General features: G+C 42.4%; 1 protein-coding gene across 2 annotated transcripts in view; it reads right to left on the bottom strand.

The window, feature by feature from the left end:
* LOC113586480 (retinoic acid receptor beta) overlaps window positions 1-18,323 on the bottom strand; it is a 101,549-nt gene that overhangs the window by 35,415 nt on the left and 47,811 nt on the right. Inside the window, exon 1 of one of the 2 annotated variants that reach the window (XM_027024625.3) lies at window positions 426-948. The exons of the other annotated variant lie outside the window; for it this stretch is intronic. Within the exon in view, the coding sequence (XP_026880426.1) occupies window positions 426-582 (157 nt within the window). The 5' untranslated portion in view covers window positions 583-948. Of the gene's footprint in view, window positions 1-425; window positions 949-18,323 lie in introns of those variants that run through there. 2 annotated transcript variants of the gene reach the window in all.

Raw genomic sequence — 18,323 nt, 5'->3', positions numbered from 1 at the left:
TAGATGAAATATGATTGCTAAAATCCTGCCAATCAAACTGTAGACTACGGTAAGGGTTTAAGAGGAGCGGCAGAAGTTTTGAAATAGGTAGCATGCAACAATTAGGATGTCAAAGTTTTACAGCTTTTAAAACTTGTTCGGGTACTAAAAAAAGTTTCAACAAAGAACTTAGGAACAGAAAATTTTACATTCATGTGTCGAAAGCTGAGTGCGCCACAAATTAGGGGCATGTCTCAGATGTGATGCTCAGTGAAACATGTCACACTGCTGCACGCTTAAATATAAAGCAGACTGGTGGGACACGGGCATTAATTAATTCGCCTTGAAACTATTACAGAGATGCGTCGTTGAAGCGCCGTGTACAAGTTCCTACGACGATATAAAGTCAATGCACACAAATTACAAGTAAGGAATACCGAACATACAGTGTGCGCTGCGCCGATGCTGCCAGTCTTTATGTGCGAGTCCGCCGAAGCATGCTTTCAGCGCCTTCTCCTGTAGCATGCATGAAGAGGGACTCGAAGTGTAAAAATCCAGCATTTGTCCCGGACTCACGGCTAGAACATCCATACAATCGAACATGGTGTCGCTCCCCGACAACTTGCAACAGTGGTCTTTTCTTTCCCCTTCAGGCGCGAAAGTGTGCGTTTAAAAGTGCCCACAACTCCATCAAAGTCTACCTCTGATTTGCCACGTAATTTCTTGCTCCTTTCCCCAGACCAAAATCACGAATTATGACAGACAACGCCGTTAAAAGCAGGCAGATGATCGAAGTTATCATTTGTTATTTTTTTCCACGATGTCCACAAAAAAGCGACAAAGGGGTGTATTTGATACGCCTACGCGATCATCCGACGTGTTTTTCTCGGAATGCTTTGCCCGTCCGGTGCTGTTAACGACACAGGAGAGACTGTCCTTGATCAAGTCCGCTGGACTGAAGTAATATGTTCTTATATAATGTGTGTGTGTGTGTGTGTGTGTGTGTGTGTGTATGTGTGTGTGTGTGTGTGTGTGTTGTGTGTGTGTGTGTGTGTGTGTTTATATATATATATATATATATATATATATATATATATATATATATATATATATATATATATATATATATATATATATATATTTAACTAACGCAGATCGCGTTTAAAACCACATCTCTCCTTCGATGACGAATGGGTTATCCTGCATCCAATAGAGCTCATTTCCTACTAGTTTTGTCACACAGAATGAAAGATTGACTTGCCTAATATATGCGAGTGAACTTTCTATGAACCCTTCCGAGGCTGCTAACCTTCAAATGACCCAACCAGTCTGACATCACGAAGTTCTCACACGCGCTTTAAAAGCACCAGCAGCTCCGCAGCGCGCGAGAGGCAGAAAGAAGAAGCGCAGCCGAGATCATACCCCTCTTTCCAATCAAAAATGGGCTCTGTAGAAATGAACTTATCAATAACTTCTTGCGATTAATGTACACGTGTAATCCCAGAAAAAAAACGCCATCCAGCCATCGTTGTTAATAGGCATTATTTCTAACTAGGTTACTCGCGTGCAATAGACTGTCAAATTAATTTCTCCTGAAATGAGCTTTCATTTACCTTAGCCATAATTTGTTTGTTTCTCATTTTGCAGTTGTGTAGTATACAGTCAAAAGATACAATAGCATATCCATTATAAGGTGTAGCCTGTGATAGGCTATGGACAGATGAATATTTCATAGAATATTTATCTCTGAAATGTTTATTTACATCTATTCTCTACTAAAATAGAAAAAAACATAGCTAATGAAAGCATGATTTTTGCCAGCTAGTTGATTTCCAATGGAATAGACGTGGAAATAATGTTCTGCATGTTCTGCATTGTATGTCATGAAATTACTTTTTCTTTTACCAGAGGAAGTTTTGTAAGTGGTGATAAAGTAAAAATTTGTTCCAGTAAGTTTATCTGATGTATTCTAAGGCTTTTTTTGTTTGAAGATGATAATATTTTATATTTAAAAAATCTTTGTTTAGCATAAGCTATATTTTTGAGTGTGGTCAAGCAGTGTGAAATTGAAAAGATGCACTCTGCATACTGGATCAGGACTGTAGCTGTGTGTGTGTGTGTGTGTGTGTGTGTGTGCCTGCCATTCCAGTCATGTGTGTTCATTTTCAGTCATGCGCACCAAACTCACCTCCTTGAGCTTGGCATTTGTCATCTCTGTCTCTCTCTCTTTCTCTCTCTCCATGTGTTACTGACTCAAGGGTGGAGCGAGAGACCCTCCACGTCTATCCAAACATCCCATTAGCTGCTGCCCCAGCCCCACGTGTGCCGTTCTAACCTCTCACAGCTAACATAACTTCCATCCAGTGCCACATCTTAAGCCGCCGTTTTTAGAAACCAATTTCCCAGCCACAAGAGTTGCTTAAGATATAATTTATATTGCTGTAGCTGAGCAACACCTTAATCTCTGAGCTGGTGGACGTCACGGCTTATGTACAGGTTTGGCTGTGTAAATGTGTAGCTAGGCAAGTGTAGACCTAAAAGCTGACATAGGTGTACCTAGGTCTGATTATGACCTAGCCGTTTATAGATAGTAACATGTTTAGCAGTAGGTCTGACATTCCAGTGCTGAATATGTGTATGTGTAACAAGAAAAAACACATTTTTTGCAACCTCTTCGTCATCGTTCTGTTTAAGCTGTAGTCATTATTCCTACAAGGCCAAGGGCATTACACATGCCCCACTCCAACTCGTCTGCAACAGGGTTAGCTGTGGATGCACCACTCTAACAGAAAAAGTTCATGACTACATAGAATGACAAATGCATATGCATTTTTTTCAGGCTGCTGAGCAGATATCCATATCCATGACATCCATGTATTTTTTTTTTCCTTTTATTGGTTGTTATTACTTTTTTCTTTTTTGCAACGGTCTGCAAGAGCTTTTTTGCAGGGCCGTGCTCAGTTTCGAGGAGAGATCGATCCTCCCTCGCTTAATGAATAATGGAGGGACCCGACAGAGGAGCTGAAATGAACCTCCTGCACCCCCCTTTCCACATGGACCCTGATCCCCGACAACCCTCTCCCTTCCTCAGAAACTCCCTTCTCCCCCTTCACGGAGTCCCGGCAGGTAATGGAAACCTGGAAATACACCTGGAATTAGAAAGTGATAATGAGCTGCTCGGTGGAGATAAGCCACTTTCTATCCTCACTGCCCAGCCGCTCCGGGTGTGGTGTGCCAAGGCTGCACTCGAGCAGGACATCGGCAAGCACCTGATCATTTAATAACACGAGACAAAGCCCGGCGTGGCCGGTACTGTGGTTCGGGGTGCACAAAGCATGTCGAGGGGTGCTGGCTTGCAGAAGCAACCTTGTTTAGGGACTTTCTCTCACTCTGACCTATATCAGACAGAGTCAGATCTAGAGAAGGTGCACTGCAGGTTAGAGCTACACTGCTACGGGGTACACGGGGCATGGTTGTTATTTTAATGGTGAGCCAAGGAATTTCTCTTTTTTGGCATCTTCTGTAATTTGATGTGGCGGGGGGAGGAGGGTTAGTGTTGGAGGATTGGGAGCTGGGAGAATTAAGCCTCCACTGAACTTCCTGGTGGTTTTGCAGGAGTTTCATGTCTAATGCCTGTGTGTTTTTGGTGAAGTGTTTCCCTACCATGTTAGAGGACACTCATGGTTTATCTTTCATACCAAGACTTCCAGAAAATCATTCCTCTATATATTATCTTCTATATTACTATATCTTCTATAATCATTCTTCTATATATTACTTTGGTGAGTCTTCAGTTCTGTTTTGTAATCACAGAGGGTTATGCATTTGCATATTAGTGAGAGTTTTTTTTTATCGCGTTCTTGTTTTCTTAAGTTGTGCTTAATTTATTGATACAATTAGTATGTAGGCCTTTGTTTTCAAAAGGATGAAAACTTTTTGATGGCACTATTGCTGATAACTACTTCATTATTCATCCCTCCTATAATTAAATAAAAGGTAGACTTTAATTAAGGTCAATCAAGAACAAAAGGTACAATAAGAAAATCATATGTGAAATTGCAATTTAAAAAAGTTGAAGGAAACAAACTGATGGAACAAGTTGGAAGAGAGAAGGGGGTGGGAGAGATGACGGAACAGCCCGAGAGGAAATCCAAACGCAAACACCCCACAACGTGCTGAGTGCTCCATTTATTTTCTTTTTCCTCACTTTTCTCTCTCTCTCTCTCTCTCTCACATTCTCCCTTCAGCTCTGTCGTCTTTGTGGGGGCTTGTGGGGTGGGGGGCATTCTTTCCTTCTCTAAATTTGCATCGCGTCTGTTCACACCTTTGCTCTGCTGCACAACTGGCTTCTCAGAAATGGCTCAACAACATCAACAAGAAACAGAAACAAATGGGCTCTGCTCTGACATGATCTGAGCTCTTGCTGACTTTTTGACCCTGTATGGAACGTTGTTTTCCTTTGCATCTCTCTCGCAGAAGTCCTCCTTATATGGTTTTCACCATATAAATCTCATTCTAAAATATCTTGGGATAAAATCACACACACACACACACACGCAGCGTTTGTGCATGTTACATCACTTTTTGTTTTGTTAAATCACTTGATATTAAGGCCATATTAGGAAAGAATATGATACCTCTACCAAGCTTCCTTGCAAAGCAGTAAATGCTAATGCCTTCTAAACATGATTTTGTGGTCAAAGCCCTGTCCTCTGAGTTTGCATTTTCCCAGGAAATACGTGACCCAAACGAGTTGGGATGCAGTTGAAAAGCTGACTCCACTACAAGGGTTGAGAGTAATAGTATGCAAATATTCCACTGGGAAGTGACTTGTACTTTATTCAGTGCACAGTAACATGACAAAAGGTTCCAATGGATGTAGAGTGAAGATGAATCTTGCTTATATATGTATATATTTAATGACATAATTTGATTGTGTTTGAATATATTTAGGTCTGGTTTTTTATTTGCAGAATAATAATTGCACTTTTTTTTTTAAAGTAAAAGCATTGCTATATTAAGGATGTGGTCATATGTACTGGGGAATGCTTTCAAATGATATGCTTTCAAATGATACTATGGTAAATTGCTAAATAATCTTAGTTTAAATGTACAGTAGTATTAGAAACACAAGTATCAAAAGTAAATACCTGATCTTTATTCTTTTTGGAGTACTCAGACATTAATAGATTTCACTGTCAGAGAAGGTAACCTATACCTCTGTACGTGATAAGCGTCTTGGTATGTGGGGAGATATTCCCATAGCTCCCCAAAAATGTAATGGCATGCATAAGCGAAAACGCACAGCAATAATGTGAATGCACACACACGCACACACACACACACACACACACACACACACACACGTACGCACGCACGCACACTCACACACACACACACACACTCACACACACACTCACGCACGCACACTCACACACTCACACACACACACACACACACACACACACACACACACACATACATTATTTATTCTGAAATAATCTAGTCCTCTTTCATTATTACAGTTGTGATTTGGCAATGTGTTCAGCCTACAAAATAAAGTCATCCCTAAACTTAAGCACTTCATAAACAAAAGCATCAAAGGTAGGCACCAAACAAAGTCACATGATCCTCTCCTTGCTGCCATAAAGTTACATGGTGGCATCTCAAAGTTTTTATTTGCTTCTTTGTCATTTAGTAAACACCGACTTTGCAACAGATAAGACTCCAGTGCAGTTGAAGCTGATGACGGGCGGTTGGCAGGGGCACTGTGTTCGGAGTGAGACCAGCTATAGTGGGGGCAGGAGCAATAAGTGTTGCTCATTTAGAGTGGGAGAGGCTTAAGCACCTCCGGCAATGGGTCCCCAGCCGCAGATCGGACGCGATGTCGATGCCATAATTACACTTCAGGCTAAGTGCCTTAATGGCTCTTCTGCTATTGTTTACACTTGCCACCCATAAGAAGGCTGCTTAGCCTGTGCACGTCTCCCTTAGCCACGCTGGCTGTTAACAAGTGTGCAAGCACATAGCATGCTATAGTAGATGGGTGATGGTGGACAGTGGGTCATACGGTCTGTGTATTCATGGAGCAGCACAATATACTCTTTCAGCTAGAAATAAGAGAGAGACAGAGAGAGAGAGAGAGAGAGAAAGACAGACGGAAATGGAGAAAGAGAGAGAGTAATAAACTTGAATTTAAGCTTCCTCAGGGGGAATACTTCCAATCCTGAGGGTGACCATCTGAAGGGAGAGTAAAGCAATGTATCCACACAATCAAATTCCCCTTCAACTCCCTCCAGAGAGAGAGAGAGAGAGAGAGAGACAGAGAGAGAGAGAGAGAGCGAGAGAGAGACAGAGAGAGAGAGAGAGCGAGCAGTTGTAATAAGGAAAATAAAGGTGGTGGGAGGGAGATAAACTTTCCTCTTTTATCGTTTTAATAACAGCATTCTATCATTTTGTTGGTCATTTGATTATACAATCTGACTCTGTTATTATAACGAAATCCTCTTTATCTTATCTTAATGCCTTGGAAATGTGAGCACAGATGTCCTGAATAAATCACGCTCCAGGCTGCAAGACCAGGAGGGGATAGAGGGACGAGCGTGGGGGTGGCGCTGGAGAGGTTTTCTCTTTATTCCTGATGGAGTGATAGTAGATGCAGGTTCTCTCTTATGTCGTTGTCCCCCTCCTCTCTGGGCCACTTTGATGCCATCCCCACACTTGCGTCTCTCAGCTCCCGCATTACCACCTGCACTCAGTGCCAGGGAATCTCTCGGGCATGTCAACCTTTCCTTCTCCTCTCCAGGAGACCTGCCCCCGACTCTTAGCCCACACCTCTTCTTAGCCACTGACGTGCTGTTAGCTGTGGTGGTTGAGTGTGAACTGACTGACAGGCGAAGAGAGTTCCTTAGGGGTAGGTGAGGGGGAACAGAGATGTTCAAAAAGTGCTGGAAGATGCGTTCCTTAGTGCCCAGGTCCCAGTGCCACTGTCACGCCACCTCTCCCTCAGGGCCTGGTATATGGCAGATTCACTCTGCTAGCAAGACCCTTATTTCTCTTTGCACTAATGTCCTTACTGACACTGATATAGCATATATATGTACACATGTATATTGCTGGACCCATATAAACATAAGCATATGCAAGTACACACACACACACACACACACACACTACAAATACAGTAACTATTAATATGCACAGAAAAAGCAATCCAGTCCCAAAATCTGTTAGCCTACTAACTGTACACTTGATTCAATGAATATTTTTCATAATGTTAATACCATTTCACGACAATGTCATTTAAACTCATATTTGCCTTAAAGACTCAATTATGAATAGTGAATGGTGATGCCTGTGTAGAAACCTATTTCCTAGACAATCTTTTTTTTTTTTTTGCATAATAATAAACAATATATTTTTTAAAATGCCCTCTTTGAAATGCCCCCCTCAATTAGCTTATTATCATTTTAAAAATCTAGGGCCTCAGCAAGTGCTGAGTGAATGTGGGACTTCTTCCAGACTGCTGCAGGAACATCTGAGGTGGTATCCTCGTAAAGATGGTTGAGGGAATACTAAGAGTGTGCTAAGCTGTCATCAGGGCCGAGTAAAAAAGAAGACAATGCAACACTTTGTTTGACACTTTGTTTGGTCACTGCATGCTGTGTTATTTCAGTTTTCATGACACTATTACTCTAAGATGTGGAAAGTACAAATATAAAAACCCAGCATGTCTAAACTTATGACTGGTGTTCAGTCTCTTTCTCCATCCACCCTCCATTTGTGTTTGTGTGTGTGTGTGTGTGTGTGTGTGTGTGTGTGTGTGTGTGTGTATATATATATATATATATATATATATATATATATATATATATATATATATATATATATACGTATACGCACGCACACACACACACACACACACACACAAAATGCTGGCACAGCTAATGAAAGACTGTTTCTCTAGACTCCTTGTGTACTTCACTACAGTTTTTACTACCTCTGTATCTAAATCCTCATGTAAACTCAACTTTGCACCAGAGTAGCCTGTAGTTACTCTGTAGAATCATCTTCATATACATCTTTATCCATTTTTTTTGCAAACCAACATGCTCTTAAAGTTTTAAAGTAAAAACGCACAAAAGAATCTTAAACTTCATATGTTCAGATTTTAAGAAATTAAAAACAAATTCAAATTTTCAGTTGTTCAATAACAATTCCTCCCTTTCAGACCAGTCCCTTGTAGAAGCACCTTTTGCTGCGATAATAGCATTACATCTGTTGGAGCAAATTTCTACCAGCTTTGAGCACTCTTTGGGAAGCAGCATGGAAGTTTGCTATAGCTTGTTCACATTGGTTGGATGAAGTTCGAGGACTCTAAGTTTCAAACAGTAGCACATATTCTTGACTGGATTAAGATATAGCCTTTGACTTGGCCATTGTAGAACATACACCTTTTTGTTGTTCAACCACACCTGTGTTTTCTTTTAAATTCTACCCTGTTCTTCTTTTTCCTCTCCTGTATTGCGTTAGCCTTGTGCTTGGGATCACTGTCCTGCTGAACGTTTCTCCCAAGCATTAGATTTTCTTTAGCAGACTGAAGCAGGTCACCTTGTACTATCTCCCTGTATACACACACACACACCCTTCAGTTTTTACAAAATGCCCAGTCCCTGGTGTGGTATAGCATCCCTACTACATGGTGCTTCCACCCTCATACTTCACTACTGTGATGGTGTTTGCTGAGGAGTGGGCAGTGTTATGCAGGCACCCCACACAGCAGTTTGAATCTAGGCTAAAAACATAATTTTTTTTTGTGTCATCTGACCACAAAACCTTATTCCACATTTTATCTGGGTCACTCTGATGCTTTCCTGCGAGTACCAGACATGCTTTGATGTAGTTTTCCTTCAGTAATGCCTTCTTTCTAGCCACCCTCCCATACAGGCCAGCCGAGTGGTTAATATTGTTGACTGGTGCACCTTCCCTCTCGTCTCACTCACTGAACACTGAAGCTCCTTTAAGGAGGCCTCACCGTGGCTTTCCTCACAACTTCTGATGCTGAGGGACGGTTTCGTCCACACAGTGCCTGTAGCTTCCATTCCCTCACTCGATCCACCAGGTCTCACTTTCATCTTAGTTTATAGCCCTTTTTCTGTCTTGTGCATGTCTATATCTTTTAATTTTCTTAAGAATGCTCTTTGGTCTTCATTCTCACAGTCATTCATCAGACTCATAGACTGACCAAAGGTATTTGAATTGTGGGGGTCTTTTTATCCAGTTTTTTGTAGTGATTCACAGATGGAGGCTAAATATAAGACAAACTTGTCCTCATTAGGGGAATATCTTTCATCTATGTAATCTCAGAGTTTCCACAGCACAGGAGTTGAACACTTTCATTTTTCAGCTAGTGATTTTTGTTAAACATGAAACCAATATCACTTTAAATGAAGTCATCTTGAAGTTCAGACTTTTTAAAATAAAATGTACCACAGTACAAAATAGCAAAGCATCATCTGTAATCCAGAGGAGTCTGATGACTAATCGCATGCCCCCATATATTCCAAAGCCATGCAATAACCTGGAAAGAGGAAAGAGCTCATCTCTTCATGACAGGACAGGCTCACACACAGCCTGGCTCACTCATTCAATGCACCTCCACCCCGCACCCCCGGCAACATGACTAACAGATGCAGCACACCAGCACACATTCGACTGGCAGTGCAGAATGCAGTTGGTTGAGCCAGCCTCCAGCACGCACTGCAGATACAGCAAGACACAGCTCACAACTGCCAAAACACGGGACAAACTGGAGACATTCAGTCCAGAGACATTCAACTGGAGACATTCAACATGGCTCAAAAGCTCAAACCCAGTGTTGATAATATACACCAATAAAAAAAATCCAAACAATTGCAGAGTATTAACCAAGGAGCCTCATAATTAAAGCAGTTTCCAAACAGCTTAAGGTGACTCCTAAAAGGTTAATTCATTGTTCACCGCTTTCTCTTGTCCTCCTGTCTGAATTCCAGGGTTTTTAAAGAGGTAATAACCAGAGCTCCATTAAGTGTGGGCCACGCAGAAGCCTGGCGCATAATGGCTGAATCTAGCAACCTAATTCAATCAGGCGGCCCATGGGCAGCCTAACTACATCACTGTTAAGCATCTTGATTTTATCAGAATTATGGAAAATGACACGTGAACTTAACGTGAACTGGGAGCTAGGCTGGGAGCCCAGCATTGGCATTTTCTAATCTGGCTGAGGCTGGTGCCAGAAAATCGATAGCTGAGCGGCGGAGCTGGCGCGCGAGCGGTTGAGAGGAGGCGCACGGGCGAGGCGGCGGGGAAATGCCTCCGTCTGATGGTTCCACCACATTCGAAGGGAGTGTGGGGAAGTGCTGGGGTAGCGGCAGGTGGGGGTAGTTGAGGGGTGGGGGGTGGGGGGGGGGTATTAACGCCTTTTCACAGTGCTACTTGCATTGCTAGGCTGAACCTGTGCAGCATAAGGAAGGTGCTGACAACACCTGATTACCCAATTACTCCTCTATCCGAGGAGAGGAGAGACGGGGGTCACCCAGAGGACATGAGCTACGGCAGCCTGTGGGCCCATACAAGCTCTGGCCAGCACCATGCCGCATTCAGACGCATCATACTTTAGAAACCAACCGCCCTGCCCCACCCCGACCACATCCTACTCTCTCCATCTTACTACTGATTTGAAGCAAAACACTGTGAAGAGGAACACCACCCCACTCCCCTTCACTGCCGTAGTCCCTCGCTCCCCCTCTTCTTCTCTGCTTCTCTTTCTCTTCTTTCAGGCCTCCTACTCTCTCTATCTGATCATCTAGGCCACCATGCAGGCTCTTGTTGGGGTGTTTTTGTGACACATGAAGTGTACTATTCCCTTTTCTCTCACAGTAAGTACCAGAAGGGCTGGGCAGCACAACCCTGGAGACCTTCCATGGGCTTTGGAGGTGACAGAGCGGAAAACGCCACTGTTAGTGCTTTCTCACTCCTTGGCTGCGTCAGGACAGTGGGTCAGAACTGACAGAGCAAGAGAGTGACAGGGAGAGAGAGTGAGAGAGAGAGGGAGAGACGGAGGAAGAGAGCAGAGAGAGAGGGAGCAACAGAGAGAGAGACACAGAGAGAGAGAGACACAGAGAGAGACAGAGAGAGAGGGAGCAACACAAAGAGAGAGAGAGAGAGAGAGAGAGCAAGAGAGAGAGAGACAGAGAGACAGAGAAAAAGAGAGAGACAGAGAGAGAGAGGGAGCAACAGAGAGAGAGAGAGAGAGAGAGAGACAGAGAGAGAGACAAGAGAGACAGAGAGAGAGGGAGCAACAGAGAGAGAGAGAGAGAGAGAGTGAGAGAGAGAGAGGGAGAGAGACAGAGAGAGAGCGAGAGAGAGAGACAGAGAGAGAGAGACAGAGAGGAAGAGAGAGCAGAGAAAGAGGGAGCAACACAGAGAGAGAGAGAGAGAGAGAGACAGAGAGAGAGAGAGAGAGAGAGAGGTTGGCTGATTGTTAGTGTCAGGAGCACAGGCAGATGTTTTAAGGAGGGTTGCCGGGGAAGGCGGGCCGAAGGTAGACAGACTGTATAAAGCCTACACCAGTCAAATACATAGAACTAGTCAGAAAAACAAACACCACTTTGTAAAAAGCAACAATGAAGGTATATGAACGTTAATGAGGGTATATGAACATTAACGTTAACAAGGGTATATAATTACTACCGTTAACAAGGGTATAAGAACATTAACGAGGGTATATGAACATTAACGTTAACGAGGGTATGGAATTATTACCGTTAACAAGGGTATATGAACATTAACGTTTATTTCATTTTGCTGTTTAACCAAAAATATGTTTAATGTAACAAGAGACAATTAGAATGTGTTTAATGTATTCTGATTGACTCTGGTAAATTGCTTCCATATAAATGTCACGTTTACCCCAATCAGAGCAGCAGAATCTTTGGAAGCACATTAAGAACTTTTAGCGAAGGAAATTTGAAATGAAAACAACAAGAAATTGTGTACAACTTATTCTACTTTTTTAATTACTTTTTTTTTTTTACTGCTCTGTAAAGACGTTTCTGAACAGTTGGCTACGGTGCGCAGCAACCACTGAACCCAATGAAGCGCCACTGTAGCTGCCAACTGAATGTTAAACGAATGCCATCGTTGTGTGTGTGTGTGTTTTTACCGTATCTAGTGCATCACACATTCACTAGGCTGGCCAACATAACATACAATTAATGCATGAAAGCCAGCAGTGTTGTTGTCGTCCTCGGCAACAATATTGATATTTCTTTCTTTTTTTATTTATTTTTAGTATTAATGTGACGAGAAAAAATATGATATACTTTTTTGCATGCTGTCGCTTGCCATTCCTGGTGGAGGAGTAGTCAAATAATTAAAATACTTTCAATACATCCCTACAACTCTGTTTAAGCTCATTCTACACGCAATCTGTTTGTAAATTTTCTGATTACAATTTTGGTCCTTTACAGTTACTGCTCCGAGTAAGCTGATTCAGCCTGCAGCACTGCTAGGAGGGAAGGGGGAGGGGCCACAGCCCAGGCAGCCCCGCCCCCGCCTTCCTGCGCTAATACTTAGCGTTAGTGGAAAGTGTAGCGAGTTGAGTTCCACACTGAATTACATATTGATTCCTGAGTATCCTGTCCTCAAGTATTCTGAAGTACTGACATGGATTTAATCAATCCCATAGGATTTATTTTTATAGCATCTCAATAGACTTTTTAATCAGTGGTGATTTCCGTGCTGCAAAGCACATACACACAATCACCCGCTCACTGAACAAAAAGCAAAGGTGATATTAAGTCAGAGCAAATGTGCAAGTGTGACATCAAGTTGTGCCTTATTATCCTACTGTAAATTTTGTTTGGAACACGTTTTTTCCTGTGGTCCACCGTGTTCGCTCACCATGCTTTCTAATCCATCTGTCACCATGTAGAGAGTTCCTGCTGTCTCTCGCCCCCCCTCTGTCTCGCACTCATTTCAGCTGGACTGAGCTCAGTTCAACACAGCTTTATTGACTTGTGAAGCACAGTCAGAGATTGTCAAGCATACTCTTTGCATATTTAAGGATTTTACTTATAACAAGAAGCAAAAAGTCAGAATAGTGATTACAGCATTAAAAATATTAACTATAAAAACCGGAACAAGAAACGAGCTGGTTGATGGAGTAGAAGTGTGTATGTTGTCATCCATCTCTCAGGTGGTGCAACCATATCTTCTTTCACCATTTCTCTGAGGGGCCTATGAATGCTATATTATGTGTGGGAGAGAGCCCAGCAGCAAAGTATTAACAGCCTCTTGGCCACCTACATCTCATAACAGATCAGCAGACTTGGCCTAACACAGTCATTCGACTAGAGCATTCCAATCACCTGTCTGTGTGAGTGTGTGTGTGTGTGTGTGTGTGTGTGTGTGTGTGTGTGTGTGTGTGTGTGTGTGTGTGTGTGTGTGTGTGTGTGTATGCTTGTGCGTGGGTGTGTGCGGGGATGTGTGAGTGTGTGTGCATATGTATGTGTTGTGTGTGTGTGTGTGTGTATTTGTGTCTTTCACCCCACATGCTCCCCAGCCAGCCCCTAACAACACCTCTGCATTTTCGCTCCACCTTCCCCTCAGTGCTGGGAGTCATTTTCTAAAGGCAGGCCTTGTTTGAGACAAGGAGTTAATTGACTGGGCAGTATTTTGCCAGTGGGTAAATTCAGTGATGTGACATACAAAAGGGCCTGAGACACATTCATACTGACCAGATCACAGGGGTGCAGAGTACCCTAAGTGTGTATTTGTGTGTGTGTGTGTATGTGTATGTGTGTGTGTGTGTGTGTGTGTGTGTGTGTGTGTGTGTGTGTGTGTGTGTGTGTGTGTGTGTGCACGAGACAAATCGAGAGACAAATTACAGTTCAGTGTCCACTTATGGAATCATGGCCTCATGATCACTGTATGATAGCACTCTGGGGCTCTGTGGGAAAAACTGTATATGTGTGCATGTGAGTGTGTGTGTGTGACTGTGTGTGTGTGTGTGTGTGTGTGTGTGTGTGTGTGTGTGTGTGTGTGTGAGTGTGTGTGTGTGTGTGTGTGTGTGTGAGTGTGTGTGTGTGTGTGTGTGTGTGTGTGTGTGTGTGAGTGTGTGTGTGTGAGTGTGTGTGTGTGTGTGAGTGTGTGAGTGTGTGTGTGTGTGTGTGTGTGTGTGTGTGTGTGTGTGATGATGATCTTGAATGCTGTATCTCTGTCTGCTTTCACCACGGAGCAGTGTGTGAATTCCCTTTGCTGAAGCTGCAGCACTTATCAGTGAAAGCACATGCATGCACGCATGCACACACACACACACACACACACACACACACACACAAACACACACACATAAACACACACACACACACATTAAAATGCTTTTGTGAGGGGCTTTAGCATGGATAGTCATCTCTCACCTATTTCCCTCCACTGAGAGACACAGTTCAGACCAGAAAAACTCAGACTTCAAAACAGCTCTCACCAAATGTGAAGCCTTTCTTCATCCAGCCAAAGCTAGCACACCAACACACCAGCACACCCCATTCCCAGCAGATTAAGTGGGCTGAGGGAGACAGTTATAATAAGTCTTTATTGTACCTGTCAGAATCCCTTTATCCTTTTTTCCCCCCACTGGTCAAACTCAGCCTTGTGCTGTGAGTGTGTGATAACTACACTAGTCAGACATCCCTAGGAAAACTCACTATCAAATAATAGCGCACATAACTCTAGTGCACAGGATAATGACACAAACATAATGCCTCTCATAGGCTAATGACAAAAACTTGCGCGTGCACACACACACACACACACACACACACACATCAAGAGGTTAAAAAAACACATACAGCATAAGCAGCAATAAGTTAGTATTCACTAATATAAAGATGCACATAATGAGACATAACTTTTAATAGACTGCAAACCTTTCTATTACACCTGGGGCACATTTGCAGTTAATTCATGAAGTCTATTTTTCTCCACCCAATTTTTCTTCACAACCAGGAAGGGGGGAAAGACCCTTGTCCTCACGTTCCCTGGATCTTTCAGAGCTGTGGGTTTGGCACCGGCATTTTCCTCCTTTTTGCCTGCTAACTGAAGGCTTCCCCACCTCTAGCCCACCACCTCTCTCCCCCATCCTGCCCCCACTGACCAAAAATCCCTTCTTTTAAACCCCCTTAAGCCCCAAGACGGAGGATCTGTGCCTCCTGCTCTTCCTCTTGTCCGCCATCCAACACTACGTCTTCGCTCAAAGTCCAGCCACCACGGCGCGGCCGACGAGAACAAAAGAGATGCTCTTGGAGGAACCGCAGCTTCGAGAGCAACTTTCCCATTGTCTCGTCTTTAAGGGCTAATAAATTAGGGCTCGGACAGCCAGACAAGCTGCCACAGGGCAGGAATAAGAATGCCGTGGCTTAAAAAGGGCCGGCTTTCAGTCAAAGCTCGTTCAGAGAATAGTGGGGGTTCTGCACGGACACATGTTGTGCGTGTTAATGAGCGTACAAAAGACGGTCGTTTCTTGATTTATTTGCTGCTACCATGGAGAGCGCACAGATGAGGAGTTACGCTAACAAGGCCGACTGCCTTTATAACTGTGCAACTGAATCGGAATGACAAATTATAAACCAATGCTGTCAGTCTGACAAGGAAATAAAATATATCTGATAATCAAGTTGGGTAGTTGGGTAAAAGTTCCAGTGATGCACTGAACACATCCAATAACATGTAGGATCGTTTTTATTGTATTTTGTAACCACAGAGCAAGTCAACTGGTATAGGATAAAATGTATTTTTAATTCAGGGTCTAAAATAAACTTGAAAAAATTCTTGCTTCCACACAAATGTTCTGCATGGTAATTTTTTTTCTTGTAATGTACATATACATCCAAGTTGTTAGATTAAATGCATACAGTTGAGCCATCCACTGATGAATGAACTCCTGTGAAGTTCATATAACTCAGTTATGAGGAAAATTGGCTCAAATACATTTTGGAGTTCATTTAACACTGTCTCCTAATCTGGTTCTTTGTATTTTGAACTCTGTCATGTGATTAAAGCAAATAAAACATTAAGTAAAATCTTTGTAAAATCACACACACACACACACACACACACACACACACACACACACACACACACACACACACACACATTTATTTATTTATTTAGATTTTTAAAAATATTTTTAAAAATTATTTTTTTCTTCAGTGCTGGAGGTACTGCACTAGTGTGTAATGGAAGAAACTACACTGTACTAGTATATTAATACTGTACTAGTATCTAATGAAATAAACTCTTGACTTAAAAACTTTAGAAATATAAATTATTGTTTGTAAATAATGGATCATATAGCAACATATGCCTAATCTAACTAGCAACATGCACATCATTGAAACGTATCATTCCAAGAAATCATGTGACCAGGGGACAAAAATAAATGGGCTTCCAGACATTTTCTATGATGGCGACAAAAGTTTAAGACCTTGCATGAATGGTGAAAAAGCACAAGTTTGTGGCGGGGTCGAGCTGTCAGTCGAGCCTGAGATTGAAACCCCTCATTAGTTGAACCAGATGTGGTACAGATGTGGTCCAGATGTGGATGGCTGAGGGCAAAGGGAATGTGCTCTACCTCTAGGGCTATGGAGAAACTCTCTCTAGATTCCTCACTAGAGAATTACTAGTGTGTGTGGGTGTTTATGTTTGTAAGAAAGAGAGAGAGAGAGAGAGAGAGAGAGAGAGAGAGAGAGAGAGAGAGAGAGAGAGAGAAAGAGAGAGAGAGAGAGAGTTACAAGCAGCCTGAAACAAGAGAAGACTATCAAAATTAGATCAAACTGTTGGTCATAAACCCATAATGCTGTAGCTCTTAGACAGCCAGAGGAGTTTCTCATAATATTAACCACTGCAACAGGGAGAGATGCATTAACATCAGTGAGCTGACAGCGAGAGGGCCTCCTCACTCCATTACTGTCTGGGCACCGCTCCTATGTACCACAACTAAGACATCTACTACATCTACTACTACATCTACTACTACTACGACATCTACTACTACTACATCTACTGCTACATCTACTACGACATCTACTACTACTACATCTACTACTACATCTACTACTACATCTACTACTACTACGACATCTACTACTACATCTACTACTACATCTACTACTAATACTACTACATCTACTACTACATCTACTACTACATCTACTGCATCTACTACTACATCTACTACTATATCTACTACATCTACTTCTACATCTACTACTACATCTACTACTAAATCTACTACAAAATCTACTACTATATCTACTACATCTACTACATCTACTACTACTACATCTACTACTACTACTACTACTACATCTACTACTACTACATCTACTACATCTACTACTACATCTACTACTACTACTACATCTACTACATCTCCTACTACCACTACTATGACATCTACTACTACATCTACTACATCTACTGCTACATCTACGACATCTACTACTACTACATCTACTACTACATCTACAACTACTACCACTACATCTAATATTACATCTACTACTACCACCACTACAATTACATCTACTACAACTACTACTACATCTACTACAACTACTACTACATCTACTACATCTACTGCTACATCTACTACATCTACTACTACTACATCTACTACTACATCTACTACATCTACTACTAGATCTACTGCTACATCTACTACATCTACTACTACCACCATTATTTCTATTCCTACTACTACTTCTGGTGCCCTTCTAGCTCACCTGTTACAAATCATTAAAGTGTCACTAAAATGGTTAATGACACCATGGTGATCGGTTTGAGTCCCAGAAAATACACCCTGATAAATTCGTAAGTGAGCCAAATGCCGCAGCTACATATACTAACTCTTCTCCTTAGTGAACGCTTCCACATTAAAACATATAAATACTTCCAAATAAATTTCACAGCAATCAGGTAAAGCGTCAATGGCTCCATGGGGCTGACGGATGGGCTGGTATTGGAGAGCCTTTATCCGCACGGACGTCTCATGCGCCTCTTCCTTCGCAGAGTGGGAGGCGTGTGCGGATTTTTAATCCAGGGTCCCGTTGCATGGCCTAACGAGATGGCCCTCCATTATTCATGCTTGGAGAGGGATGTAGAAATCGCAGGGCTGCAAATGAAACCTCCATTATGACAATGAGATTCACAGACCACAGCCTGACAATACAGAGGACCTCCGCTGCAGTCCTGAGAAGAGTGAAACGGCAGAAAGGAAAGGAGGGGGGTGTTGAAACTATTTGTTG

The sequence above is a fragment of the Electrophorus electricus genome, chromosome 6 (assembly GCF_041902795.1).
Source record: "Electrophorus electricus isolate QZ-2024a chromosome 6, ASM4190279v1, whole genome shotgun sequence".
Lineage (NCBI taxonomy): Eukaryota > Metazoa > Chordata > Actinopteri > Gymnotiformes > Gymnotidae > Electrophorus > Electrophorus electricus.
This window is presented reverse-complemented; position numbering and strand designations above follow the sequence as displayed.